The 27,272-nt window shown below is 49.3% G+C and overlaps 11 protein-coding genes across 11 annotated transcripts; 3 read left to right on the plus strand and 8 right to left on the minus strand.

The window, feature by feature from the left end:
- Positions 1-545: 545 nt before the first annotated feature.
- On the minus strand, positions 546-2,692 carry FIESC28_02095 (uncharacterized protein; the record flags this gene model as incomplete). Its single annotated transcript, XM_031156245.1, has 5 exons — positions 546-1,822; positions 1,881-1,992; positions 2,041-2,231; positions 2,284-2,521; positions 2,645-2,692. 5 exons carry the CDS (start codon positions 2,690-2,692, stop codon positions 546-548), a joined length of 1,866 nt encoding a protein of 621 aa, XP_031019778.1.
- A 3,710-nt stretch (positions 2,693-6,402) lies between these two features.
- Positions 6,403-7,863, plus strand: FIESC28_02096 (uncharacterized protein; the record flags this gene model as incomplete). Its single annotated transcript, XM_031156246.1, has 2 exons — positions 6,403-6,455; positions 6,633-7,863. 2 exons carry the CDS (start codon positions 6,403-6,405, stop codon positions 7,861-7,863), a joined length of 1,284 nt encoding a protein of 427 aa, XP_031019779.1.
- Positions 7,864-9,946: 2,083 nt separating this feature from the next.
- FIESC28_02097 (uncharacterized protein) lies at positions 9,947-10,702 on the minus strand (the record flags this gene model as incomplete). The annotated part of the gene is made up of 1 exon (XM_031156247.1): positions 9,947-10,702. The coding sequence occupies one exon, from the start codon at positions 10,700-10,702 to the stop codon at positions 9,947-9,949; it is 756 nt and encodes a 251-aa protein (XP_031019780.1).
- Positions 10,703-12,730: 2,028 nt separating this feature from the next.
- FIESC28_02098 (uncharacterized protein) lies at positions 12,731-13,384 on the minus strand (the record flags this gene model as incomplete). The annotated part of the gene is made up of 2 exons (XM_031156248.1): positions 12,731-13,323; positions 13,375-13,384. The coding sequence occupies 2 exons, from the start codon at positions 13,382-13,384 to the stop codon at positions 12,731-12,733; spliced, it is 603 nt and encodes a 200-aa protein (XP_031019781.1).
- A 755-nt stretch (positions 13,385-14,139) lies between these two features.
- FIESC28_02099 (uncharacterized protein) lies at positions 14,140-14,564 on the minus strand (the record flags this gene model as incomplete). Its single annotated transcript, XM_031156249.1, has 2 exons — positions 14,140-14,498; positions 14,549-14,564. The coding sequence occupies 2 exons, from the start codon at positions 14,562-14,564 to the stop codon at positions 14,140-14,142; spliced, it is 375 nt and encodes a 124-aa protein (XP_031019782.1).
- Positions 14,565-15,200: 636 nt separating this feature from the next.
- FIESC28_02100 (uncharacterized protein) lies at positions 15,201-15,835 on the minus strand (the record flags this gene model as incomplete). The annotated part of the gene is made up of 2 exons (XM_031156250.1): positions 15,201-15,683; positions 15,737-15,835. The coding sequence occupies 2 exons, from the start codon at positions 15,833-15,835 to the stop codon at positions 15,201-15,203; spliced, it is 582 nt and encodes a 193-aa protein (XP_031019783.1).
- Positions 15,836-18,679: 2,844 nt separating this feature from the next.
- Positions 18,680-19,303, minus strand: FIESC28_02101 (uncharacterized protein; the record flags this gene model as incomplete). The annotated part of the gene is made up of 1 exon (XM_031156251.1): positions 18,680-19,303. One exon carries the CDS (start codon positions 19,301-19,303, stop codon positions 18,680-18,682), a length of 624 nt encoding a protein of 207 aa, XP_031019784.1.
- Positions 19,304-19,893: 590 nt separating this feature from the next.
- FIESC28_02102 (uncharacterized protein) lies at positions 19,894-21,434 on the plus strand (the record flags this gene model as incomplete). The annotated part of the gene is made up of 4 exons (XM_031156252.1): positions 19,894-20,084; positions 20,127-20,438; positions 20,480-20,778; positions 20,821-21,434. The coding sequence occupies 4 exons, from the start codon at positions 19,894-19,896 to the stop codon at positions 21,432-21,434; spliced, it is 1,416 nt and encodes a 471-aa protein (XP_031019785.1).
- Positions 21,435-21,510: 76 nt separating this feature from the next.
- Positions 21,511-23,139, minus strand: FIESC28_02103 (uncharacterized protein; the record flags this gene model as incomplete). The annotated part of the gene is made up of 2 exons (XM_031156253.1): positions 21,511-23,010; positions 23,062-23,139. 2 exons carry the CDS (start codon positions 23,137-23,139, stop codon positions 21,511-21,513), a joined length of 1,578 nt encoding a protein of 525 aa, XP_031019786.1.
- Positions 23,140-23,368: 229 nt separating this feature from the next.
- Positions 23,369-24,172, plus strand: FIESC28_02104 (uncharacterized protein; the record flags this gene model as incomplete). Its single annotated transcript, XM_031156254.1, has 1 exon — positions 23,369-24,172. One exon carries the CDS (start codon positions 23,369-23,371, stop codon positions 24,170-24,172), a length of 804 nt encoding a protein of 267 aa, XP_031019787.1.
- Positions 24,173-24,530: 358 nt separating this feature from the next.
- Positions 24,531-25,706, minus strand: FIESC28_02105 (uncharacterized protein; the record flags this gene model as incomplete). The annotated part of the gene is made up of 1 exon (XM_031156255.1): positions 24,531-25,706. The coding sequence occupies one exon, from the start codon at positions 25,704-25,706 to the stop codon at positions 24,531-24,533; it is 1,176 nt and encodes a 391-aa protein (XP_031019788.1).
- Positions 25,707-27,272: the final 1,566 nt, after the last annotated feature.

Below are 27,272 nucleotides of genomic sequence, written 5' to 3' on the forward strand. Positions count from 1 at the left end.
TATGGCGTTACGAGGAGTTTGGGAAAATTGCAACGAACATCACGGCTCATTAGAGATGGTACAGCCAGGGTAATAGACGATGTCCAGATCCATACCGATACAGCTGGGTAACAGAAGAGTTGTCTAAGACTTAGGACGCCAATACAGAGTGACCTAAGTTCTGCAGGCATAAAATGACTAAATCATTTCGTCTCTTATGCTCTCGACGGCCAATTCTTCTAACACTCACGATAGGAAGTTAATATTGAGAATAATATTTTATGACTGCTACTATACTATTCCAAAAGAAAACTACCAGGAGAGGATCGAATGACAGTCTTCGTCAGGAAACTATGTCCTCTCTGAATATGCCTATTATTTAATCATCCTTTCACTTTGTAATACTCTTTTCGATCTCATCCCCCTGAAAACGCCTCGCTTACTATATGGAAAGGGAGGATGTACAGCCAGAAATGGAAACAGAAGTTGCGCTGGGAACGGCGATGCGGATATGTGGATGGAAGCTGTAAGAATGTTGTTGATAGTGTTGAGAAACTCGTCCAAGTTTATTGTTGCCAAGGTGCCTGCTGAGCCGGTCGAGGGAATACGGGTACAGTTGGGATTTGATCGAAGCCACCTCCGACGGGTTGCTGGTTCGCTTGCCAACCCTGGCCGGTGTTGTGGTTGACAAAGGCGCTCTGTCGGAAGGGGTTGGTAGTGCCAGTGGCTTGAGGAGCCAGTGAAGCACCGGCTGTCTGTGGTCGTGATTCCTGGGCTGCCGGTTGTATCGCGGCATTGCGAGCAAAGGGGTTCGTACCAGTCGGTGTCGCCTGCATAGGGGCTGCTTGTTGCTGTGGCTGCTGGGGTGGGGGTGTTTGGAAAGGCGAGTTGGAGTTTTGAGCGAAAGGAGAAGTGTTTTGCTGTGGTGATGATCGGGCGAACGGGTTTGTAGATTGACGGTTAACGTTTCCTGTGTTAGATGATGGCAGGCCTGTTTGCTGGGCCATAAGCATGGATTGACGGAAGGGGTTGGTGCTTCCTGTCTGCATAGGTTGGAGACCCTGAGGCGATCCAGTCTGAGCAGGTTGTTGCTGAGGAACGGCATTGGTGAAATTGGCCATTGAATCTTGGGGAATTGGAGAAAGTGAGTTTTGTTGGTAACCTGGCGGCTGGGGTGTAAAACCACCAAATCCGGCTCCTGTAAAATCCGGTTGAAGTTGAATTTGAGGTTGCTGTTGCATAAATCCGCCCGTTTGTTGCGGCTGCTGGTACGGACTGTTAGACGCAAAACCAGTAGGTTGTGCGGCAAAGCCATTTTGCTGAAATTGCATGCCAGTTGGCTGTTGTTGGAAAGGCTGTGGTTGAGGTTGAGGGTTCATGTTCATGGGGGTCTGGTTTTGCTCGATAGAGTCAAAGAAGTCGATCAGATCCGGATCAGGACCCTTGTTGGCTTGGGGCTTGGATTCGGGTGCGTTGTTGCCAGTTGAGGTGGCTCCCATTTGAGGAAAGGGGTTGTTCGATGCCGGTGCTGGGAAATCGCTGCTCTTCTTCTTGCTAAGACCTCCTTGCTTCGAGCTCGAACCACCACCGATCTTCTTGACGTCCTGCTCGGCCAGATATTGTCGTCGGTGAACCTCGAAATCGGGATCATGTAAGTACTCCTCCAGCTGACGTCCGAGGTTAACAGGAGCATGCTTCAGCTTAGGAACCTCGACTCTCGTGTGGTGCTCGTGCTGTCGCGCTACGCTAAGATATTGAACAACGTAATCGGTCTGCTTCGTGAACTTCCGATAGATGGCCATAGCACGCTCGGCATCCACCTTTGACATCTCGAAGAAGTTGCCTATTGGCATGTTAGCCATCGCGGCAGGCTGAGACAAGAGGGGAAGGGCAAGACCAACCAAGAATACTAATCAGCCCTTGGTTAAGAACCTGAAATAGCGCCAAAAGATCCAAGACAAGCAGTCGGAAAACAGTTATAGTGATTTCGTTTTCGGGCTCACTCTCCATTACCTGAATTCATTAGTGCCGGGTTCGAGGGCAGCGGATTTATTGACTCACGTCGCATTTTAACAAGGCTTCGAGCTGGTGTTGCACAATTTCCGTCTCTCGTAATAAGCCCTTCTCGACTGAAAGCTTCTCAAGTCTGGACTCTGAAGCGCGTACCCAGTCGGTCTTTGTCTTTTCGTATGCGCGGGCTCGTTCAGCTAGGTACTGAGCATAATGTCGAATATTTCGTCCTTGAATTTGTGCTGCCAATTTGTCAATCACCGCATCCGTATATCTTGTTTGACCGGAACCCACCATCTGTAAAGCTGCTAATGGCCAGTACATTGCGGTGTGTCGAGAGAAAGGCCAATGTCACATCGGGAGAACCCTCTCTTATCATAAGGTGCACCGTGATTAGACTCTTGAAAACGATAGTCCATGTCGAATCGCGGAGACGGTATGTGAGTGCGCGAAAGACCTCGGCGACACCAGCTTCGCCGGAGTGGGTAGCGACAAGAATATGCTCGATGTATTTCGTCTTTGGGGGAGCATTCTATAGCGGTCAAGAGTCAGCATCAAGCTGTAAGCGAAGCTACAATCCGCAGAAATAATTGTGCTCATATGATGGTTGCTGAGCTCCTCGAGTATTAGGCGCGCCGCCAAGAGATACACGTACCTTGATCTTGGTTGCGCCCTTGACGGACTTTTCGAACGAGCTCGACATGTTGTCTGCAGTTGAAGCTCAATGGATCTATATCAAGCTTACTGTACAAATGACAGAAGTTCAGACGACGGACGTTGCAGCGAGTGACGGGGGACTGTAACGAATAATGATGCGGTGGAGTGATGCCGGGGTTTCGGGAATCGATGCGGCGATAGAAATGACTGTAATGAAGATGTCGCCGTGTCGAGTCCTGTGCTGTCGAGTCGAATCGTGTCGTGTGGCTTCAAGTCCAGCGCAAAAGAGAGGGACTTGAAGAAGAAAGAGAGATTGACCGAGAGAGACGAGTGTGCGTCCGTATCCGCGCCCGGGGGACGTGGACGATTCTGGGGCGTGGCAGGACAAGGGGAGGGGCGTGTGGTCGGGCAGGTTGGACCTGACTCTGGTTGATTTTGGGAGGGACGGCTCTAGCTTTGGAGGTTGGGCTGGACTGTAGGACAAGAAGGTGGGGATGGTTGATAAGGAGGTACTTGCGCCAAGAACGATTACAGAGGCCTCTTCACTGGTATCCCCCAAACTCTTATCCTCCGGAAACGTGCTCTACTCCGATATTGGCGGGCACTATCACTAAATTCCAGGGGACGCTACGAATGTCGTCACCATGGATTCTTTCATTTCAAAGGGACTTGATGCGCCAAGACGCTCCACTGAAGGAGATGGTGATATCCACGAGAGATGAGAAAATCTGGGGACTGACAGTTTTTTCTTTCTCGTCGCGTCTAGACATGCAGACTTTCGGAAGCATTACCAGGTACAGGAGAGGAGTTTGCAGCTGTTTGTTCACATTCGGATGCTTGTGACATGGCATTTTCGTTCTTCACGTATCACGAAAGGTCCTTTCATCTCGGGCCATACGAGATTTAGGCAAAAGGCAATCACTCAAAGTGCACAGGGTTCAATAATTGCATACAGAAAACGATCAATTCTTTGCTAGATAAAGATAGCGTAGTCTCACTTGAAACTCGCTCCCCCAGGTCCCCATTGCAAACTTTCTTACCTTTCGGGTACAGTTCAATTTCTGCTACCAGGTTTCCCCAGTCGCACGAACCAAGAATCCCTTTCCATTCTTCATAAGTCAGAGCTTTTTTTCAACGCGTCCGATGATAAACAAGGTCGGTGTGTCGAACGCCCATTTCATGGTACCAACCTCACCTCGCCCAGAAACCACTTAAGCTGCCCCGAAAGGCAGAGGGTTTCTGGGTCCGGAGAGAAGGCACTGCATCATATTAAGCACGCGGTTCTCATCATCTGCGAGGTAACTATTAGCGATGGGTCTTGAGAAATGCATTTGCGTTGTTGGTACTCACATTTATTTGAATGGAAGGGTCATAAAGAGAAAAGAAAAGAAAAAGAGAAGGAACGCGATCCGCGCAAAATTTAAAGGCTTTGCGGCGGGCCAGTAATGTGGGGTTGCCCGCCGTGGCTGATCTTCGGCTGTTTCTCACCGAGCAACTCACCCTACACCTCTGATAAGCAACATTACGATGAACGACAAAGTAATGCGTCTCATGAGAGAGCTATCTTCGAGGGAAACCGATATGGATAGAGAAATTTAGTTAGTTCATATCGTAGTTGTTTCTGGGCATGTAGCTGTGTGGTAGCCATAGCCTGGTCCATCAATTCCTTGTATTCACATCTAACACTGGAACATCAAACCACAATCAACGTCACTTTTAACAATGAAGACAAAACTAGCCACGCAGAGAACCTCACACTATAGAAAATGTCCTCCAAACATGGACAATGGGATATTGCAGAAAACACTCAGGCTTCGACGGCCGTCAATCTCAGCCGGGGCTGTTATACGGCTTTGGTAAACTTTATGCACAAGGCAAGATGGCCGAGCGGTCTAAGGCGCTGTGTTCAGGTTCTATACGAACTAGTAACGATTCGCAGTCTCGAAAGGGGCCTGGGTTCGAATCCCAGTCTTGTCATTTTTGGTACTCTCAGCTATTGTCAGTCAAGCAATTCTTTTTATTACTCTATCTACCTGCTCGGGAGTATCTGCCTTTGTCCTGCGTGGTGTTTCAATGCGGGTAGGCTTCTGGCGGGGATAGTCCTGTGGGACACCGTTTGTTTCTATCCAATTTCTATATATTCATCCCGACGCCTATATTCCGTGACATTGAATTGTCTGACTTGTTGTATGTACCCAACATACAAGGCCCCCGGGGGCTCGTGTGATCGTGAAAGAAGATGTATTGTGAATTCCTATGTTCGCGTCAGCATAACGCCGAACCTGCTTACAATTTGCACATACCAATAGCGGATGCCACACCACTCGGGATAAACTTGTCCCACCGTTGGTCGGAGTATCTCATTTTGATGACGGTCAGTGCTGCAAAGATGATAGCTGTTCTCACAACGAACGGGGCCACTCCAGTCGGGAGTCCGTTTCCGCCAGAGATCGGATCCCTACGACCGCCATGGGTATCGATAGTAAAATCGACAAGAGAGTATGTCACGGGTTAAAGCTGCCGAAGGTCCAGGCCACGGCGATTAGATACACAGCTATCGACGCTTAAAAGCTTGGTGGACACGAAAGACTTGTCTATGGTGGGCTTCCAAGGGATGCGGTCGTCTGTCTGGTTGAAGCGAAGGTATCGTATGCCGAAGAAGGGTGAGATACAGATTCCAAGTTGCTGGCTGACGACTGCGAGCTTCTGGACCTTTCGAGCCATGCATACCAGAGCGGGCTGATAAGAAGGTAAGAGAGCCTCACAAAGACGTCTGCAGACAAAGCCGATAGACTGACCCAAATGATCCAGCTTCGGGATCCGTTTTTCCCATCGTCAACATCACCCGGAGCACAGCCCTTATTCTTGGCATATGTAGACAGAATACCACTCCGACAATGCTACCGACAAGCATATGCAACGGGATGATTATGCCCTGGCCAATGAATCCAGGCGAAAGATCAATAGACCGAAGCCTACTTTTTTCTGCATCGATTCCGAATAGTGGAAGGTTACGAAGAGCCGGTAAAAGGTCATAAAGATAGTCTGGAATTTTGTCAATAATGCATCAAATGTAGACCAGCAGCCGACTTACCAATGCCCCAGCCGCGAAGCCACCCTTCAAAAGAGATTGTACTTCTGGTTCTCCTTCGGTTGATGGCGAAGATTCTAAAAGTGAGTGATCTTCCATCCGAGAGGAGTTTTGGTGTTCATGGTCAGACTCCTCCTCAAGGACCGGCGTTGATGCGGTGTCAAATCGTCTCACCATGTCATCGGGCGGCAACTGATGCAGTGATTTGACCAACTGCGCAGTGACTCTTGCACCAGGCCAAGGTTAGTCTTCTCTCCAGCTGTCAACAAAGGAAGGCCTCAGCCAAGAGGCGAAGATTAGGCCAACGAGGCATAACTCTATTCACCAAAGAATAAGGTCGTGCGACTGGAGAGTCAAAGGCCCATTCTCCGTTGTTCCGATCAGATAATCGAGGGCTGGAATAATGCCAGTGAAGCCGGCGGTGACTGGCATTGCTCCTGCTGCGGTAGTAACGCTGACTATGGAGACATTTTCTTCCGGCGAGAGGGGATATGATGTCCATCTTGAAAAGACCATGAAACCGGCAAACCCTAGCAGAACCGAAACAGTCGACATCTGGCTTGCAACGATAACTCGGAGTCCAGAATAGGTTTTTGAAAGGTTAACGAGAACACTACCAGAACTCCTGAGCAAGGCACGAAGAGTAAAACTGCGCTCCATTGAACATGGATGTTAAACAAGGCCAAACTGAGTGTTTTCATGGGTTGAAAGGAACGCGGTAGGATCGAGTAGCGAGGTTGTTAGCTGATCTAAATATGATGGCAGATAAACTCTATAATAAAAGAACTCTACAATAAAAGAACTCTACAATAAAAAAATGTATAATAAAAAGCTATCGACGCTAGTAGATAAGAGCGATAACGGTTTATTTACAATATTCTACAGAATCTGCCAGTGCCAGGCAGAAACGGCAGTTACCCGTTACCTTCCTGTGTGGAGCATACCTCCATCTTCTCTCCTCGCAAAGCCATCGCAGAAACTCAAACATTACAACACCGATAACTTCGCCCACGCTGTCAGAACTTGCCGCTGCTCAAAACGAGGTCGAGCGCTTAGAGATTGAATCCCTTGAGCTGCAACTTGAGACCTCCAGACGACGTCGACAGATCGCTCAACAACAGCTTGAGGCTGAACAGAAGCAGGTCGAGGCCGATGAAAAGAAGCTCGAACTTGCTCGCGCACAAAGACGTGTTGAGATGTTACGAGCGTCCATGAACGTTGATTCTAACCGCGCCAACGTCTTGCCAGCACCTACGGCTACCCCTGCGGATACGACTACAGCTACAACTGCACCTGTACTTGGTCTGCCCAGTTATGGCGATGCTCGAGGCCTTAAACGTGATTCCCGCGGTTTTGCCTTGGACAACAGAGGTCCCCAAGACTCCTCTGCCAACACTGTTGGCATGAGCGGAAACGGATCCGTCGGGGGTGTTAGCCAACGCTGCTTCGCAGCCACGAGTCCAACTTTCCGGGTGACTGGAAACACCACCCACATGCCGGACCTTGTTGCTGCTGGTGAGGAGGTTATGCAAAGCTCTGGGTCGATAGCTGTGGAGCTTTCAAACGAGCCCATGCGTCCAGAACAGCCCTCATTCCTCAAGGAGACAGCCCAACATGTGACATCCTCGACCCGTCCTCAGGAGACCCGCGAAAAACGAATTAAGGTTTTTTCCTCCCAGCCAGGGATATCTTGCCTCAGCTGCAGGAAGCACCATCCTATAAGGGACTGTCTCTTTGCGCCTCAGGGCTATATTCCTGGCTGCATATTGTGCAACACATCGGAACATCCCGTAGACATCTGTGATCAGTTTAAGCAGATGTCGACCAAGGAGAAGGCCGAGCTCCTTGTCTACGAGCGAAGCAACCGGCCAATGCTGCACACTAGTCCTGATCGACCGGCGTGGCAGTGGTACCTTGAAGAGTATCTGAAGGAGGCGGGCCCAGGTGCCATACCCAGCGCGGTTCCTTGGACTTCGGCGTTTGCTAAGAAGGTTCAAGCCCGTCCCGATTTCCATGATATCCAAGCGCAATGGGATACAGAGAGGGATGTCGATTCCCTGCCCAAGGATCCTGGACGCAGTTACCTCAACGTTATTCACCGGTTATACGGGAGTGATCGCATCTAGTTCCGCGATTGGAGTTACACCTACCATGGAGCCCGTGTCTGGGCTATTGACTTTTGACCTCTATTCTTCGGGCAAAACCAAGTGGTAGGATCAAGCTATCGGCATCGATAGGCGAAGCAGTCGGTCCCTCGATCTTATGAGGGTAGGTTTGACCTTGGTGGAGGCCGAGCTCTCGATGTCTTGACACCCGAGAAGCACCTCTCAGCTTTCATGTTGGTAGTTGGTTAGTCGCATCGTCTTCTGTTTATTTGCAAACACTAACGGCTCCAGCAGATACATTGCACGATGGACGACGGTTCGGAATTTGATGATGTGGACATGAAGCAATTGCGGTGGATAGTCGGCGTTGGGTTGCTTCTACATAGTGGAATTGAACATGCAGTTGGACTCTCAGAATGGCCCAAAATGTGAATTCCAGATGGTGACATATTGATGGAACTGTACAGGAATGAACGGATACAGACGAGCGAATACGAGCCTACGCGAACGACGATGCGATAGTCATCTGGCAAGAAAGAAGCTCGCCTCTCGATACCCTCCAGGGACGATGTCTGGAGCTGTCTTCGAACCTCTCGATATGATACCACGGCACTACAATTGATGTTCAATTAAGCTTTTTGGTCCCACCCGCCACGACAAGACAAACAGGCGCTACCCACACTGCGACAAGGGTGCTTGGTTTCCCCAATTTGGACAACACGTATTCCATCATTGGTCTAGTCACCGTTGAGGCACGGTCGGCGGGGCGGTGTCCTCCCTTCGGGGTGTCGGGTCATCGCACAAGGTCAATCGATAGACTCGGTCGGATTTCGGAGGAAAGATCGGCGCAGTACGGATTGACGAAGGCTTTATGCCACTGTAGGTATTCGACGATACGCAATGGAATCGGGTGCGATACGTGTCTCGGGAACTTGGGGGATCGTGTACGCTTCCGGTCTTATCGAGGGCGCTCGAGAGCTGTTCAGTTGGTGCTTCGTCCGACAAGGACGTCTTGTCGCCGCTCGACGTCGCCTGGTCGCAAATCGCAAACTGCAGTGAAGTCTTTCTCAGATCTGGGTTCAAGATCGGTTCGTGAGCAGAACAAGCGGGAGACGGTTCTTCGTCCGTTGTCGACTGCAGAGTGTTCGGTGATGTTCAGCTTCCTAAGAATAAAAGGTCATAGATATTCTCGTTTATTGCTTATGCTAATGATGCTAATGATGCTAATGATGCTGGTGTTATGCTGGTGTTATGCTGGGATACCTTTCCTTTGACGGTAAAAGATTACTTGACAAAATTGCAGCTTTACTGACGCTTAACATCAGCGTGCATGGAAAGCATGAACAGAATAAGAACAGAAGATATAGCAAATGCACCGCTATCACATGAACAACCAATATCTATATTTCCTGTTGACATAATAACTGATCGAACTGTTCCCGCTTCATAAGTTCGAGAGCTGAAGCTACCCATGCAACCTTGGAGATCTGGCTTTGGGACGACCGGGCCCTCGTACGTCTCACGTCTCGTTCATTTCGTCCCTACACGAGCCACGTCGCTGCTCGTGAACAACTGCACAAATGATCAACAAAGACACTGGTAAGAAACTTGCTTCCGAGACACTGCCTTTGAGAATTAGGAAGTAACTGATGATGGCATCCTTGACAGTACCGTATTGGTGTCCTAAAAGTCTATCTGTTAGTGAGTAGCTGTCATTATATCCATCTGCCTCAGTCAATGGCCCAGACAAAGTTTCATGTATCAAGAGCATCAATTCAGTCACTGGCAGCGAGTACTGTGAAAGCGGTAATGTGATTATATTGAGTAGTATCTATAGCATCCCTGGACGGTTCAAAAGAACATTCGTTCATCCTGAGATGCAACTGTTTGTCTCGGGGAAGCCATCTGGCTTCCCAATACTCAAACCGACTCCTACAGCGTTGGAGTGGTGTGAATCAAGAGGTGTCCTCAACTTGAGGAACCATCGATGTGACGTTGGCTTTCGCCCGTCACTTGAGTGTACTCCTTGTTCTGATGCGGCATTGCCAGCCCGAGTATACTTGTCCTTATCGACGACTTTTCACCTTGATCAAGGTTACGCCAACTAAGCTTCATCAGCCCTAAGAGAGGCTATCTCCGCCCAGGCATTGTTCAGGGAACGAGCGAGTTGGTCTTTCTCGCTGCGCATGTTTGCGAGTTCCATGGTCTTGGTTGCAACCGCCATCTCAAGCCGGCGGTTGTCTTCTTGCAGGCGCTCTGCCTCTCTCTCGACTTCATCCCGAGAGACATTGGCAGCATCTACCTGTTGGCGTAGCCTTGCTACCTCAGTCTGAGCCTCGTCATGGGAGGCTTTGATAGTCTCAACCTCTCGGCTGAGTCGCTGATTCTCAGCAAGCAAATCCCTTTTGGAGGGAGCTTTGGCTTCCCTTTCCAGAGCTTGCACTCGTTCAATAAGATCCATTGTAATGGACCTTTCGAGTGGGCTGCTGCGGCCAGCCATGAGCGATCTGAACTGATCAAAATCAGTTTTGAGCCTTTCATAGTCAGCTCTGAGAGCATCCAAGCGATCGGAAACTTCATCATCATGTGCCATTTGAGAAAGGAAACTGCTGGCCCCAGAGATGTTCTCGTACGACGACACTTCTTCATGTCTAAGAAGCTCGCCTTGGCCAGATGGCAACTGGCTGAAAGCCGGCGGAAACTGGCTTTGGCCCTGTAATTGGCTCTCATCACGGCCATCGGACAGGAGTTCCTCAGTCAATGCTGAGGGGTCCTCTTGGCCGCTCGTTGGAGGGCCCGTGTCTTGCCTCCTGTTAGGCTGATTGTCATCAGCCTCATGAGGTCGCTTTTGTGAACTCATGGCAGGCGATACTCCAAACAGACACTGGATGCTTACTGAAATTTGTAGTAAGTCGATGGCAAGTATTGGCTGCCAGTGTTTGTGGTAAGCTTCCTGGTATCTTTGGTAGATGGTGGGAGCTGATGTTGAAGGTAAGTGGAAATTTGTTGGGGGGGAGGGAGACTCAGGAGTTGGTAGTGAGTAGTCAGGATGGGAAGGTAGGAGTGGAAAGGCAGGAGTGAGAAGGCAGGAGCAGTGGCCCGTCGTGGAAGGTGCAGGCCCGACCCCTTAGAAGTGCAACAACCTCACTCTCATGTCTTTGCGAGTAAAAACCCCAGAAGAACCATTATCTTCTGGAGTTTGAGCATGTGAATCATCCATATGATGCCTGCACATCTTACCATTACCCAGGTGTGAAGACTAGTATCTAGGTAGGTATCCGACGCCGAGGCTCAAACTCTCAATCGACATCACTCCATGATGGAAACAACGGGTTCAGTCACTCACTATCTAGAGTAGAGTATATGACCCGTCCAACATCTCAAAAAGCAAGTTGTTGATTAGTTCCGGATCTCAAGAGCTCTAGGATAGAGCACCACGATCATCCCCAACAACCAGTTTCCCCTTCTTATTCGTTACCTGTTTCGCGCGTAGTCCCATACATCTCTTTGTAGAGTTTAAAGACTTCAATGTATGTATCGGCCTGGCTGCTGCTGAGGCTTGAAATAGTAATGGTTGTGGTTTTGGTAGGACTAACACCTCTAGTACAATCTGCGGTCTTGCGTCAAAGACCGACTCCACCAATACTAGTAGTCGGATATCTATCTTTTTAATTTGCTATACATACTATTAATATACACCTGCTAAGTATTAAGCAAAAGATTAGCTCTTTATAAACTTTCACTTCTAAAGTCCGTTAGGGAATATATCACACTAGCTGAATCTCTAGCTCACATTCTCCTCGATGCCGTTCCTGTATTCGATAATGGCGTTTCCCATCTGAATCATAACTTGTGATATCTCGACTCTCGTTCTGTATGCAGTTGCCAGATAGAACTAGCCCCTGGATCACTAAACATTCCCAAATCTGCTCTGAGCTCCAAAGCAACGAGTAAGCTTTCACCTTGCTTTCTAGGGAGAATGCTATTCAGCCTCGCCAATTCAACTTCGTCTTTCTGCCATCTGCTAATACTCTCATCACTTACATTTGGTCTGAGATAGCACCAAACGTGCCAGGGCCAGCAAACCTAGTAGTAGTAGCAGGAGTTGGACAAGGCTGACCTGGTATTGCCCAGGAGGGACTGTTAGGGCTGTTTCCTCCAGTTCTGTCCTTTCAGTTGTCTATAAAAGGCTAAGACTCCAAAATTCGACCAGGGTGATGATTCGAGTCACGATTTCAGATGAGGCTCCTCCAACTATCCAGTGTTCTCATCGATGTCCTCAGTTCACTCTTTGGTGTTATCAGTGTGACTTGGTTCCAGGACATGAATACAGTTTCTGCTCATAGTTTCCTTATCGCCGAGTATCTCATACCCTTCGGGGACTGATTGGGCAACATCCCAAAGTAGCTACTGTATGCAGTTGGACCAAGCTGACGAGTTGGCCTAGGCCTGAAGTTCACGGCTCCGGTAAGCTGAGCCCAGTTCCATTGTAGCTCAAGTGAACAGAGTATTGAGAAAGGATAAATCCACAACAAATAATGGTGGTGAGGAGGCAAAGTTGAGGTAGTGTCAGCCGTAGAAGCGACGAACAATGGAGTCTTTCATGTGGGGTTATTGGAGAGAACTGTCTATTGTTTACATTCGTTAAGTTCTGCCATTGTATCATCGCCAATTCAAGACTCCTTCTCACTTAATAATGTCATCCAAAATGTTGACTTCACCACTTCGGTGCCATATAGGGTCTTTCGAAGTGTCATGTCCGTGTTATTCACTTGTTTTGAGAAGGTTTGCTCGTTGGCATATCGTTGAATATCAGAATATTCTAGTAGCTAAGTACATTCCGGACATCTAATCTCGGTCTAAAGTTTGCTGCTCAGATCTGACTAGATCAAAAGCTGAATACAGATGAGGTCTCGCTGCTGGGAAACGTGTCCTCCTGTGATGCCAACTCAGTTCGATCTTCGGGGCGAGCGGTGGTCGAGGCGACAGTCGCATCACTGTTCGACAGAGAATGGAGATTAGCCAGCTGAGACTCGAGACGAGCGATCTTGGCTTCCTTGATAGCCAGTATGTTGTCAAATCTTTTCTGCTTGCGATTGATCCGCATGTTGGCATAGTCCCAGGCTTGCTGGGCATCGATTTCTGCATCCTCGACTTGGCTGAGGACTTCGTCGCGTTCCTTTTCGAGGCCTGTGATCTTTGAGAGGGCTTCGTCACGTTCCTTTTCGAGGACTGCGATCTTTGAGAGGGGTCCGTCGCGTTCGTTTTCGAGGGCCTTCACCTTCTCGAGGGCTTCGTCGCGTTGGTGTTCGAGGACCGCGATCTTCTTCTGGTACTGGTCAAAATGTCCCTGGTCGTTCTCGTTAAGGACGGCGGTTCGTGGGTTGAGTGCAGCTCGGCTAAGGGCAGCTGCGATCATCTCTTCGACAGTCTCCCGAGTCATCGAGGCATCGTGGCCGTGGCGCTCGACAGGATCATGATCTACATCGAGGTCAGTGTTTTTGGCGTCAACTATCCGGAGACTATACTCACTGGGCTGCATCGTGAGGCAGTCAGTTGAAGAATCGCGTTGTTTGAAGGGACAGGTGTTATGCGGAATGAGTGGTGTGAGAAGAAGATTATGAGAGGAGGAAAAAAGGTGAGGAGAAAGGTAAATAAAGAGATGCCTGATGAATTATTTAGTGAATAGGTGAATAGGTGAATAGGCTGCCTAGCACTGCGCTGCATATTATCATCCGCCAGCTGGCAAACACTGTCAAAGATTGGCAAACAAACACTGATGAGCTCCCTGAAAACATTTCCCCGGGGCATGATAAGATTCCAGTCATTTGCGGAGGGTAGGAGATCAATGCGTTTGCTATCGCCACGAGTGTTGACTGTCAGACAGGCCTCCGTCTCTGCACTTCATAGACATCGATTCATTCGGCTGGTTTGCAGCATGTATCCTCACTTATGTAGATTCAGAGAGCGTAGCTAGGTTATTATCGCATCTCGATGATGCAGTCCCAAGGCTAAATGCAGCATTTACTTGTGTCCCGTTTTTTCCGAATCCAATGTGGCTGTGAAATGCTTATCCTGACGGCCTGGATACTGTCTGGCCTATGCATGTCCTCTCAAGCCTTCCCAGAATCTCTTCCCTCATGAAGCCCTGGCTCGATAACTAGAGGTTGGAAACGGTAAGTCGGCTGTCTAACATCTATCTCCAAGTTCCAAGCACCTACTTACAACCGGGATGAGTCGCTTCCTTCCAAGTCCATGCCACAATTGAAGTTATGACTCGTATTTGAGTGCTAGAGTTCAGACGACGGGCGAATCCTCTCTCAATAGGGCATTAATGTTGGCGAGTTGCGACTCGAGAGATGCGATCTTGGCCTCCTTGATAGCCAGTATGTTGTCAAGATGTTTCTTCATAAGGTCGACCTTCTCGAGCGTATCCTTGGATTCTAATACTTCTTTCTCTGCTTGATTTGCCCTGTTGAGAGCTTCATCACGTTCTTTCTCCAATGCCGCACTCTTCTGCTCCTCCCGGAAAAGATCTTCTCCTCGTTTCTCAGCAAGTTCGCTTAGTTGGTCGTCAAGTGCGGCCTTGATCATCTCATCGGCGGTCTTCTGAGTTCCTGACCTATTTTGAATGAGAAAGTCGTCAAATTTGCGCTCTTCATTAGGGTCAGTATTTTGGAATCAACTAGCTGGAGTCTTTACCCACTTTGTTGACGGTTCATCGTGAGGAAGTCACTGGCAATGTCAAGGATTGGGTGGAATGTTTGGGATGACGGGTGCGGTGTGAAGTGTGAAATGAGTGGAGGGAGAAGAAGATTATCAGAAGTATTCCGTGATGGAGTGAAGAGATCTAGGGAGAGAAAAAGATTTTGGTGAAAGGAAGAGCGCGGCTGCCTACCACTGTTGCTGCGTAGCATCGTGCACCAGCTGGCAAACACTGCCAGACTTCTTCAAAGCAGGCTTCTCTTAGGCTACGACTGAAGTCTCTTCTAATCATCGCTCCAGTGAGCATCATGTAGGGACATCGCATGAACGATACATTATTCCAAGCACTACTCGGGAAGTAACTCGGCAGCTTAGTTGTGATAATCTGACGGCAGGAATAATAAATATAAATCATGGCAATAAGTCTAACAAGGATCTTGCTGAGCAAATACAAGAGTTGTCTACAGTCAGTTCTCAACTTTCCGACCATGACTATCCCTTGGGCGAATGTACTGGTCTGAAGCCGCATGTTGTAAATATTTCCAAAACATCGCAACCCTCGGCGCAGTCGTTTATTGACAACTATTGTTTGAAGCATTCTCAGACTAGTTAACAGTAATTTAGAAGGACTTCTAAAGATTACTTATGTACATTTAGTTCTTCCGTCGAGGGTACCCAACGCCTGCATAATGCAAGACCATAAGCCGCTGAGAGTTTGGGTTGTTTCCCGAAGGGTCTGGCGCGTTGATCACATCCCAGATGATCATGCCCTCGATCCTCAAGTCGCCATACGTGCGCGCAAACTCATCTGCCTGCCAGCCGTAGTCATCCGTCATGATGAGGGATTGAACCATGTTTACGACGTCGGCCTTGAACTCGTTCTTCTCTTTTTCAGGAAGATTATCCGCCCCTTGAATAATACGGTTTTCGACGTACCAGCGAACGTTGTTCATTTCTTCGATGGGGAAGCTGGCGAACCCATCTTTTCCAATAACCTCGCCTTCTCGGTCCCAACGGTCAGGACGGGTTTGGTTCCTCTGGTACGGGTACGAGAACTCGTCGAAGAAGCGCTTCTTATTGTACTCGTACAGACGGTCGCGCAAGGCCTGGGCATCCTTGTCATTGTTTCCAGTGGGCTGCCATATATTTAGCGCATGTTTGAGCAGAGAGAAGTCGATTCTATATGTACCTTATAAGGCGGCCCATGGAGTCCATTGAGGTTTTCGAGCATGCTAGGGACGATGCCGCTTTTTCTAATGGCCTCGGAAGTAGCACCGGCGCCTCCCATAGTGACGATTGTGTAAAATAGTATGAGGAAGGAGTCGTAGTAAGAACTCTCGGGATGTAGGTTACGGAAGAGGATGAGATTCAGAAGACAGCAAAAGGGACGCGATAGTCGAATATATATATACCTTTTAGCACTCTGTATAATGTCTCGGATTGCGGCTGTTGACTGAAGCGGTGCCTCACTCTGTCCTGCCCGCTGCACTCTGATGTCGCGCAGTCCAATTACACCACGTTGGCATCAATTCGTGCCTTATCTGGGGGCTCCATTCCAGAGCTTGTCCGTGTATAAACCTTGCCAAGACACCCGGTACGATCTTACAGGTTCTTGAACGCGGGGTTCTGAAACATAATTTTGCGGCGGCTGATGGATAGACTGGTAATGGTAGAGATCGCCAATGATCTCCGGACAGCTGAAAGCTGTCCGGCGCGGCTGGAAACGGATGCATCCGCGAGATCGCCATTTAGTGTGTCAATCGCGGGTAGCGTTGACACCCCCCCATAACATGTCAAATCACAGACCTGGTCTGGTTGGTGTTGAATTAGCTTTTAACTTTTGAAAAAGATGAGTGATAGCCCTTGCCTCATGCTTGCTGACGTATTTTCAGCTGACATATTTTCTCCATCTTAACCGCTTTTAGCAAGATGGCAGAGACTGTTGTTGTCCAAAACATCCTTGAATCGATTGACAGTATGTCGGAAGGGGGTCTGGAGGTTGCTCGTGCAAGTTCGGTCGGCCACATGCGGATTGTCGCGAGCCCGGCGGACTCAGAGACGACGGTATAAAGCGGCGACCGGTGGGTAGTTGAATTGAGTTTGTAACCTTGTGGTTCATGTATGGCAGTAGGCCTTCGTTGACAAAGCCAGTACAATCAACTCAAATGGAGGTGATGTTCGCACGTAATCTGGACGGTCTCCATCTTTTTGAGGGTTCGGTGAACCATATGTCGAGTTGTTAGTCTGGGACGACAGTTGAGAACAGCTTCTGATCCACTGTTTGTGGGAGAGTTGATCTGGGGTAAACTTACACATCGGCAGAGTTACTTGATTCATGCACTACCTCGGAGGTTTGGAATGCTTTTGTGGACTTCGGGAGGATCAAAAAAGTAACAGCTTGTCTTGTAAAGATCTGTCGAAGGAGCATGGTAGCTTGTAGAGTATGGTCCTTTGTCTGGTCGAGTCGAATCAGTGCCTTGACGTACGTCTGGCTTGAACATACGTGTTCGTGTCCACGTCTTCAAACTTGGCCCGTCCATAGAGCTTGTTGAGAATTGATCGGGCGTGTTGACTTGGTCTCGGAGTTCAGGAATCTTTTCTCGCCGTAGTTTTCGCGACAATCGCTGTTTATAGACGAGGCTGACCAGCCGATAGTCTAGAGAGGGCTGCGCTTTGCGTCGCGGTTGCATCGAGTGTCACAAAGCTTGGGCGGCGAGTACCAAGCGATAGGGACGAAATGTTTTGGTGACTTTATGCCAGTCAAGACCCGGTTCAGGACGTTACACGCTTATCCTCGTGGTATTCAAAAGGTCTATGTGCTGTCGTGGTAGTTGTTGAGGCAATTAAATCGTCTTATCCTGCAAGTTCACATCCTCGCGTTGAGTCTTGAGCTTTGCCATCTCTTGTTTGACTTGTTGGCGGCGATCCTCCCGAGAGCTCTTACTTCAGGCAAGAGTAGCTTCGGCGGACTCAGCCTCCGCTCTTAAGCCGATGCGAAGATCCAGAGATGGTTTCATTTCATGGCTCCTTGGTTTCGGAGTCTTCCGTAAACTGAACTGCGACTTAGCTGCCTATTGCGGCAATATTTCCGAAATCAAGTTTGGGTGAATTTGGACGCAGCGATAAGCGACAACATGATTTGGAATGTTTATGCTAGTTGAGACCAGTATTAGATCAATCGTATGTCGTAGTGGGAGATGTTGTGTGAATTCACATCCTGGCATTAAGTCACGCCATCTCCTGTTCAAGTTATTGGCGGTGATTCTCCCTATAGCTCTCGTTCCGAGAATATCCTCGGCGGAGTCGGCATCTGATCCCAAAGCCGCGGCCTCTACAGAGCTCTCTGGTACACAGATTTGCGTCTCATCCTTATATATGCGGTAAAAGTCTCATTTTTGAGACGGTCTATAATCTCGGATACGGACGCCCTTCGTAGTCGAGGTCGAAGGAGGGTTCAGATGATATACGGTTAAGGCTGGGCAAAATGACCATGGGATAATGTCTGGGAAGTCGATAGTACCTAAAGTCTGTGTTATCAGAGGAAATCCAGGATGAAGCTGGGATCACGACGTTTCGAAAAGTGACATAACCTTGTGCGATTTAGTCATCTCCAGTTCGCTTGCAATTCGCGTTGAATGTAGATTGAAGTTTCTGGGGGGTGGAAAAGGGATTCTTCTGCGCAAGTAAGTTGGGACCAACAGCTCTGCGTAAACATATGGCGCGGAATTCATCGAGTATCACCATCGCCAACGTAAGACGAGTGACACAACAATCGCTCCCTATCGAATAGAGGGGTGGCTGGAAGAAAACGAACTCGAACTGGCAGTACAAGAAAGTAGACCGTCGAGGATGACGTTGCGGGTAACATCGCTGAGGCAGCCAAGTCCAATCCAATACTGACGCCAACACAGCATGATCTCTGTCGCTAAGAGACGTCGGTCCTCTGCAGAACGGTGATGACTTCGTCTTCCACTTGTCGGAGGGTACTGTAATCGTTATCTTGGGGGCGTTGCTTGTCTGCTGTCACGGTGCTGAAAGAAAAGGCCGACGAAACCGATGTCCCTTCTCGATCTTCAAAGGGAAACATAGAGTGAAATCGTAGTATGATTCATTGACGGCTCGTGCAGGCTCTCTAAAAATACTTTTGTGTCTGGGCGAAATGCATGCCTGCTGCAAAATGAAACAACTTGGCCGCAACCACTGTTCGCTCTCGCTTCGAGTACTCAACAAGGCGCTCATACAACTCAGCAAGTGGAATGATCTCCCGTTGAATATGCTCTCCATCATCCAATCTCTGCTCAGGCTCCTCCTCGTTCTCGCTCAATTGAACCTCGACCATGGCTAGTTGCATGTTGGCGTTTGTCATTCCAGGGTCAGCAGCTTGAGCAGGGCTGACGCTCAAAACCTTGCAGTCATAACCAGTTTCCTCCTTGAATTCTCGAACAGCAGCTTCTTCGGCAGTCTCCTCCGCATCAATGAGTCCAGCGGGCCACTCGATAGTGTAGGCGTCCAGAGGTGGTCGATATTGAATGACGAGCAGAGTTGACGCAGGTTTCGAGGGATGGAGAAGAATGTTTCCCATAGCGACGGCGTCAACACCGGATTTGCCTCTTGTCTTTCGTGTTGCGACTTCCCATGTTCGTTCCTTGCCGACTTGGTCGACGTACTCGATCTTCTTGAGTGTTACCCACTTGGACTCCTCGATTGGGAGGTCCGAAAGCTTGGTGATGACGGGTTCTTGTGTTTTTTGAGACATGCTGAAAGGTCTGCTAATGAAAGGACGGAGGCGATGGGGTCTGAGGGTTTGGCGAAGGAGACGCATGAATGTTTGTGAGGTTTGAGATGAGTCGAGAGCGGGGATTGTTGAGTAAGAGGAGTGCGGGGCACTGTGTGCACTGTAGTGCGTCATTGATGCCTCAATGAACAACAGATATGGCGACTGGTAACTTCCTCACGATTTTCATAAATTGGATCTCTTTCGAACAAGACGGCATTTATTGAACTTCAGAACAGTCACTAAAACCCTGCACCTTTGTCCGCGGCATGATGTGCTGATACTCGGCGACCGAGGCTTTCACGCTTTCACAATTCATCAATGCAATTGACACCAAAGAAATACCGCCATATCGAAACTCATGAGGTTGTCTCAGTACTCAATCGAGGCCAGGATTACTTACACCAGGAGGGGATCATCCATGTCTTCATGTTGCCTATTCGAGAAGCGGGGCACTCGTCGTCAGAAGGCGTCACATCACTTGTTCCATAAGAACACCTTCTGAAAACATCAAGAACAATGAAAGGAGAAAGTCGAGCATTCAATTCATCGTCAACCTTCATCATCACAAAATGGCTTCTCGCACAGCGCTTCGACAGACTCTGAGTCGCCGTGTCCCCAGACATGCATTCACGTTCCGAAGATACATCTCAACTCGAGATATGACAGCAGCAGACTTGAACAAGCTCAAAGTTGATCAATCGCGATTGATGGATACTTTACATGATACCTGCAAATGGGGAACTGGACTGAAATGGGGGGAGTGAGTACATCAATGAAATCAAGACCAAGCTAACAAAGACAGCAACCCGACCGATACCGGCATGTCACGTTTGGCTCTTTCAAACTCGGACAAAACAGTCAGAGATTGGTTTGTTGAGACAACAAAGGGATTGGGTTGCAAGGTGACTGTTGATTCCGTGGGAAACATTTTCGCAATTCGCCCCGGTCGCAAAGATGGACCGCCGACTCTGGCTGGGAGCCACCTGGACACTCAACCCTCTGGCGGGCGATACGACGGAATTCTGGGTATCCAAGCTGGTATCGAGATGCTCAAGGTTCTCCAAGACCATGACGTTGAGACTGAGTATCCGGTAGGCGTGGTGAACTGGACTAAGTAAGTTGTTCATTCGACAAACGACAAAGCTGACTGTTTAGTGAGGAGGGTGCTCGATTCCCAATCAGCATGATGGCATCTGGTGTTTGGGCCGAATCAATCCCTCAAGACAAGGTTTACAGTTTGAAGGAAGTCGCTGGAAATGCGACGGTCAAATCAGAGCTGGAGAGAATCGGGTACCTCGGCGAAACACCTGCCAGCTACAAGTCCAACCCGATCGGAGCCCATTTTGAGCTTCACATCGAACAGGGTCCGATTCTCGAACGAGCGCAGAAGAAAATCGGCGTCGTACAAGGGGTACAGGCTTACAAGTGGTTCACCATTGACATCGCCGGAAGAGGTATGTGTTTGAGGATAGAGGTGGGCTTGGCTAACTGATTAGATGCACACACTGGTTCGACGCCGTTCTCCGATCGAGCAGACGCTCTGCTCCTCGCTGCGAGGTTGATCACCCACTCGCATCGCTTGGCTACAAAGCACAAGGCACTCGCGTCCACCGGTATTCTCAACCTTACACCCGGAAGCACCAACACGATCCCTGGCCACGTCAGTTTCTCCCTCGACATCCGATCGCCCTCGAATGAGACTGTCGAGAACCTCGAGAAGGACCTCCGCAGAGATTTCGACCTCTTGGCCAATGGTACAGACGTCGACGGGCTCCTGGCTGGCTCGACACCTGCGCTACCCCTCTCCCTCAGCTGGCGAACGGACACGATCTCGACAGCAACCAAGTTTCACCCAGATTGCATCCAAGCTGTGAGGGAATCCGCAGAATCAATCCTCGGAAAGGGCGCTGCAGTTGACATCTCCAGTGGCGCTGGACATGACAGCGTATACACGAGCAAGCACTGTCCCACAACCATGATCTTTATCCCATGCAAAGGAGGAGTAAGCCATAACCCGGAGGAGTACTCTACACCTGAGGAGTGCGCAATTGGAGCAGAGGTTTTGTGTCAAGCAGTTGTGCGATACGATCAAAAGAGAGCGCAAGAATAGCAGATAGACCCGAATTTTACATTGATATGTCATCACATCCCGTGTCTTAACGCCAAACCATGCAACACAAACTGAATTATCTTCGTCCTCGGCCAGCTCCTGGTCCTGGCATACCAGGCATACCACCACCCATACCCATCTGTCGCATCATGGCTTGCATATCCATACCACCGGGCATACCGGGCATGCCACCACCGCCTCCACCTCCTCCAAGCATCTTCATCAAGCTTCCCATATCGGGCATTCCTCCACCACCTGCACCTCCCATACTCTGTAATCTCTTTTGCATGGCTGCCATTTGTTGTGCCTTGTTACCGCCACCCATGGCCTGTTGCGCCCTCTGCATGTTCTTCATGTTACCGCCCATCTTCTTGGCCATACCAGCCATCATTCGTTGTTGAGTGAGGAGATCCTCGACTTCTCGTACTGAGGTTCCGGAGCCGCGGGCGATTCGTGTCATTCGAGTCGGTTGGTCGATGAGGATCTTGCCGTCGGAGTCGAGTTCCTTGTCGGTCATGGAGTCGCAGATGTAGATCATTCGCTTGAGCTTGGCACCGCCCTCCTCGTCGTCCATACCCTGCATCATGTTGCTCATGCCGGGAATCATACCAGCCATCTTTGATAGGGGACCCATCTTCATGATGTTGGAAAGTTGATCTCTCAAATCGCGCACCGTGAAAATACCTTCCTGAATGTGCTTGATGGTGTCTTTTTGGTTGAGGTTGAGACTTTGAACGTGCTCCATCAATCCGGCCATGTCGCCCATGCCCAGCAACTTTTGCACGAACTGTTGAGGAGCGAACTTCTCGAAGTCGAGCATATGTTCACCGGTACCGATAAACACAATAGGAGTATGTGTAGCTGCGACCGCGGAAATAGCACCACCACCATGAGCGTGACCGTCCGTCTTGGTAATGATGATGGCTCCGAAATCAGCCGCCTCCTTGAAAGCCTTTGCTTGCGACTCAGCCTGTTGACCGATTGAAGCGTCGAGAACCATGATTGTTTCGTCGGGCTTGATAGCTTCTTGAATATCCACCATCTCCTGGAACAGAGCAGACTCTTGTCGGTGGCGACCTGACGTATCGACGATAATAACCTCGAATTTCTCCTTCTTGAATTGGTCAACACCAGTGCGGGCAACCTCGGCGGGATCGGTCTCGGTAAGGGAACCATAGTAAGGAATCTTGGCCTTTGTAGCGTTCTGCTTCAACTGATCGAAAGCACCAGCTCGGAAGGTATCCGCACAGACCAAACAAGCCTTGAAACCTCTTGACTGGTAGTGTCGCGCGAGCTTTGTACAAGTCGTCGTCTTTCCGGCACCCTGCAGACCAACAAACATGATGACATTGCTCTTGCCCTTCTTCGGTCGGAACGGTTCGGCGTGGGGATCGACGAGTTTGACGAGTTCGTCGAAGACGGCTTTCTGGATGAGGCGCTTCTTGTTCACGGCGGGAGGGAGCTCCTTAAAGTTGACTGTCTTTTGGATAGACTTTCGCAGTTGCATAACGAGCTTCACGTTGACGTCTGCCTCGAGGAGAGCCGAGCAAATCTCCTTGAGCATGCCATCGAAGGCCTAGAGCAGCAAGTTAGCTGGGGTTGGAGGATTGAGCGCGGTCGGTCGCACCTTTTCATCGAGGTTTTGCTCTCGTGTGATGTTTGTGACCGCCGCATTGATGCGACGGCCGAGATCTTGAAGAACCATGGCGTTTTAATTTGCGACTTGAATGTCGCGGGGTATCTGATGATGGAGGACGAGTGTGGCCACGATCAAGATGTGGAGGTGGGGTTTATCGGGTAGAGTTTATCCGAGCGCCCGGCTGAAGTACAGGGAATAACTGCCGTATAGGGTAATTATAACCTCAAGAATGAAGGTATTTAAGCTGAGATGGTACGATAAAATGACTGATACTTAGAAAAAACAACTCAAAATCATGGGCCGCCATAAGTTACAGTACCCGAAAGACTCTGTCAATACCGTGAAGCGGTACAAGGTGCACGGGGTGTACGATGTCGAAACTGTTCATCGTATCGTCAACTCTTGTCCTATACTTCATGTCTCATTCAATTCCCCGGATCAGCCCTTTCCGGTTGTTCTCCCAATGATCGGACAACTGGGTTCATTCGATCGACCAAGTGCTGATCTTGGAGACCCTTTGGAGCTTTACCTTCACGGATATGTTTCTTCACGAATTATGAACCTCGCCCAGAAATCCACAGTCGACGGAGAAGAGATCCAAGGAATGCCAATCTGCGTCGCAGCATCCCATGTCGACGGACTCGTCTTGACCCTTGCAACATTCTCCCACAACTACAACTACCGCTCCGCGATGCTCTTCGGATACGCGACGACCGTGAAATCAGATGAAGAGAAACTATACGCCATGGAACTCATATCCAACAGCGTGGTGACCGATCGATGGAAGCATACACGCCAACCCCCTCTACCGTCGGAAATGCAGAGCACCAACATCCTGAAAGTGAAGATTGTCTCGGCAAGTGCCAAAATCAGCGCGGGTTCAACCACAGATGATAAGAGTGATATGGCAAACAGTGAATTGGTGAATTCTACATGGACAGGAGTCTTGCCTGTCTATCAAACGATTGGGGATCCGATACCTGGGCCGTACAACACTGCTGAAGTGCCTGAGCATGTGGCTGATTTTGTGAAGGAGACGAACGACGAGCGAAGGGAAAGATCCTTAAAGGCAGCGGAGGGCGAAAGACGGGCATTGTGATAGCGCTTGGCTTTGATGCTTGATAGCTACGAGCAGAAATTCAACAGATACTTTACTCTAATAGTCTAAGCCTTGAAGGACATTTCATCTGTTATCCGACTGATCGTGGACAAATTCTTGTATTTGTCAGGAAGATTCTTGCTGGAAGAATTACAATTCCTCACACCCTCCTTCCTAGCATTTGAAGAGACAATTGAAGAACAGTGATGTCCCCAACGAACCTTCATTTGAGTCTAAATCGACAAAGGTCCCAAAAAGTCCTTGAGCCTTCTCCAGCTCCTCTTTTTCTGAAGATAAAGGGTCCATCAGTATCGGTGGAAACGGCCTTCTTGTCTACTTGAGCTCACCTGCGAGAGGACTATGTTCTTTGTTGACGCAGAACTTGAATCTCCCTGGCTTGACGTCTAGCGAGGGCTCTGAAGGCGTTACGCTGTCGGCGGAGGCGCTCATTTTCGGCAATTAAGCCCTCATTGGCTTGCACTCGCTCTCTAAGTGCCTCGTGATCAGCCCTAAGCGCCTCGTAGCCAGCTCTGAGCTCGTGGTTGGAAGCTTCCAATCGCCTCAAGGCTTCACTGTCGGCACTCCTTTGGCGGCCAGAAGAATCGATGGCCCCGGACATCGTAGGATAGACTTCCTCGTCAGAGGAACCATGACTGTCTAGCCACGAGATTTGGCTCCCTTCTGACCCTTCAGCATCCACGCCAGGACTCGGTGTTGGGCTAACGCCCACCCGCACAATGTAGCCATATATGTGGCGAACAGCCGACGGTATATATTCCTTTAGTTGATCGCCCTTCGGGAACTCCGTCGTACTTGTCCCTCGTTCAACCTTGAAGGCTTCCCATATGCGCTGGGTGCTGATTCTCCAAGCTTCGTGCATCCAGGCGTAGTTATCAAGCGCTTGCTCGATCGACTTCAAGTCTCTCATTTCCACGGGGTATGCCAAGAGGCCACGGTATGCAGGGTTAATATCACTGTCGGTGGTCTTCTGATTGACATACTGAGAAATTGTCAGCAGAAACGTCGGGAACTCTTCCTCAACTGGGGTTAACGCAAGGGCCTGTCTCAGCTTTTGGGACACAGATCCAGGTTCGAGTTCGTCGAACCTCTCCCACAGGAGTTCAAGTGCTTGACAATCGAATGTGTCACACCTTGACGCAGGCCAACGTTCACCACTCTCAATTCGGCACATGACCACGAATTGGAGAGCCACCCGCAACTTGCGGTAGTTGCAGTCCCAAATTGGGTGCACTATCAAAGACGATAGCAACTTGCTGAAGGCGGTGGAGAAGATGGCTTTGCCAACCTGTTTGTTTTCCCCCCCGTATTGCAAATAGTTTATTGCCGAAATTAGACAGTTTGGTGAATACCGGAAGACTCGTAGACACGTCTTCCAGAGGACTTGGAAGTCCGGATAAGCTACAACGAGGTTGAGATTGTACATCTCATCTGTATCCTCGAGGAGACGTTCAACCTCCGACTGCTGAGATGAGCTGAGTTCCCAAGTTTTGAAGACGCCTGGAATCTTATCCATGTCCGCCTTTGTGAGTTTCGGACAAGCACCGAGACATGCATTGGCAAGGTCGAGAGCCTCCTGATCGTTTCTTGCAGCATCTCTCCCCGGATGTCTTCCGTTGGGATATCTTTGCATGAAAAGACTCATGATACCCAGCCTTTCAACAAAAGCGGACGTTTGCAGGTGCTGGAGTTTGTGATCGGCTTTCTTGTATTGATTGTGGAGGAATTGTAGGATTAAAATTGGCAGGAGAAATTCCCTAGTGGAAAGAACTTGGGGCCGGTTCCCTGGCAGCTGCAGTGCCAACGGCCGACAGAACGACGTAATGGCAGTATACGCATGATAATCACAGCAGCTTTTGGCATAATGGTTATTCTACTGGTATGAGCTCTGGAATTACCATCCCATCGAACGTCCAACTATTGACTTCAAAAGGCTCGCCTCAGCCAATTTTCATGCGTTTCCTACCCGTGGTGGCGCTGCCCGTCAAGCCATCCAATAGCTACAAAACTTGTTTACTTCTTGTCCTTCATTTTTATTCATTAACGAGAAGTGCCTAGTCAACGATTGTGCCGCGCCGTGGGCTTGCGACCGCTACAACGGTTTGGAAGCATCGACAACGCGCGGCTTCGAGATCGAGTACACTCGCCCATATCGCAAGAGTAATCACTCCAGACGACTTCAAGGCACTGCCTCACTTCTCGAAGGAACGCTTCTTCTAACCTTGTGCTAGATCTTTTTGCGAATCACAAAGATCATAATACCAAGCGCCCAGTTTCGATGCCCATCTTCAACAACGCTTTCCTCGAGTCCATTCTCCTGAAGCTACCAAAAAACGGAGTATTGCATAGATGACGTGAGCGGGCAACCAGAATCTAGAGAGTCCCCAACGTGCAGCGCGACTGATCAGTTTTGAACTCTCCAGGATCAGACTTGACTGCTTGTCAAGGACTTGCTTGAACGACCGCACACGAGACGAGAATGGCCGAGACGATACCATCAAGCAACAATCCTCGCAAGTCCACGCCTGATGGACACCAGAGATCAATTGTCTATGTTGGTTCTATCCTAACAAGAGCTGGACTGGATACACCCCCCTTACAACCATCAAATACGATTTCAATCACCAAGCACACCCAGCAATCCATACATTAACGCTGAGCAAAGTCAACACAGGAGGATGGACAATCTTTGCGGCGGATCACGCCGGGGAGCATCCGACAGGACACTAGACAATATAAGCCAAACTGGAAGCATGTTCCTGGAGGACAGTAACACTCCACAGAGGAAATCATTACTAGATATACACGCACAAAGCAATGAAAGCATTTACCAAATTTGTCGGTCGCATACAAGGCTTGGATTTCAGGTGATGTCTGCAAATGTTGGCAAGCAGGGTCAAATCAAGCAATTCGGATGCCGGATTGCGACCATGACTCTTTTGCACACTATACAATCATGAGGAAAGATTCGCGAGTATACGTCCATCAACCTGCTGAAAATCCGCTTGTGAGGCCGCATGATACTAAAGTTCACGTTGTCTTGGTCTAGGCCCCTGAAGTCACTGGAAGCAACTGACGATTT

This window comes from Fusarium coffeatum, assembly GCF_003316985.1.
Source record: "Fusarium coffeatum strain FIESC_28 chromosome Unknown BRIP53273_contig_45, whole genome shotgun sequence".
In the NCBI taxonomy this organism is placed as follows: Eukaryota; Fungi; Ascomycota; class Sordariomycetes; order Hypocreales; family Nectriaceae; genus Fusarium; species Fusarium coffeatum.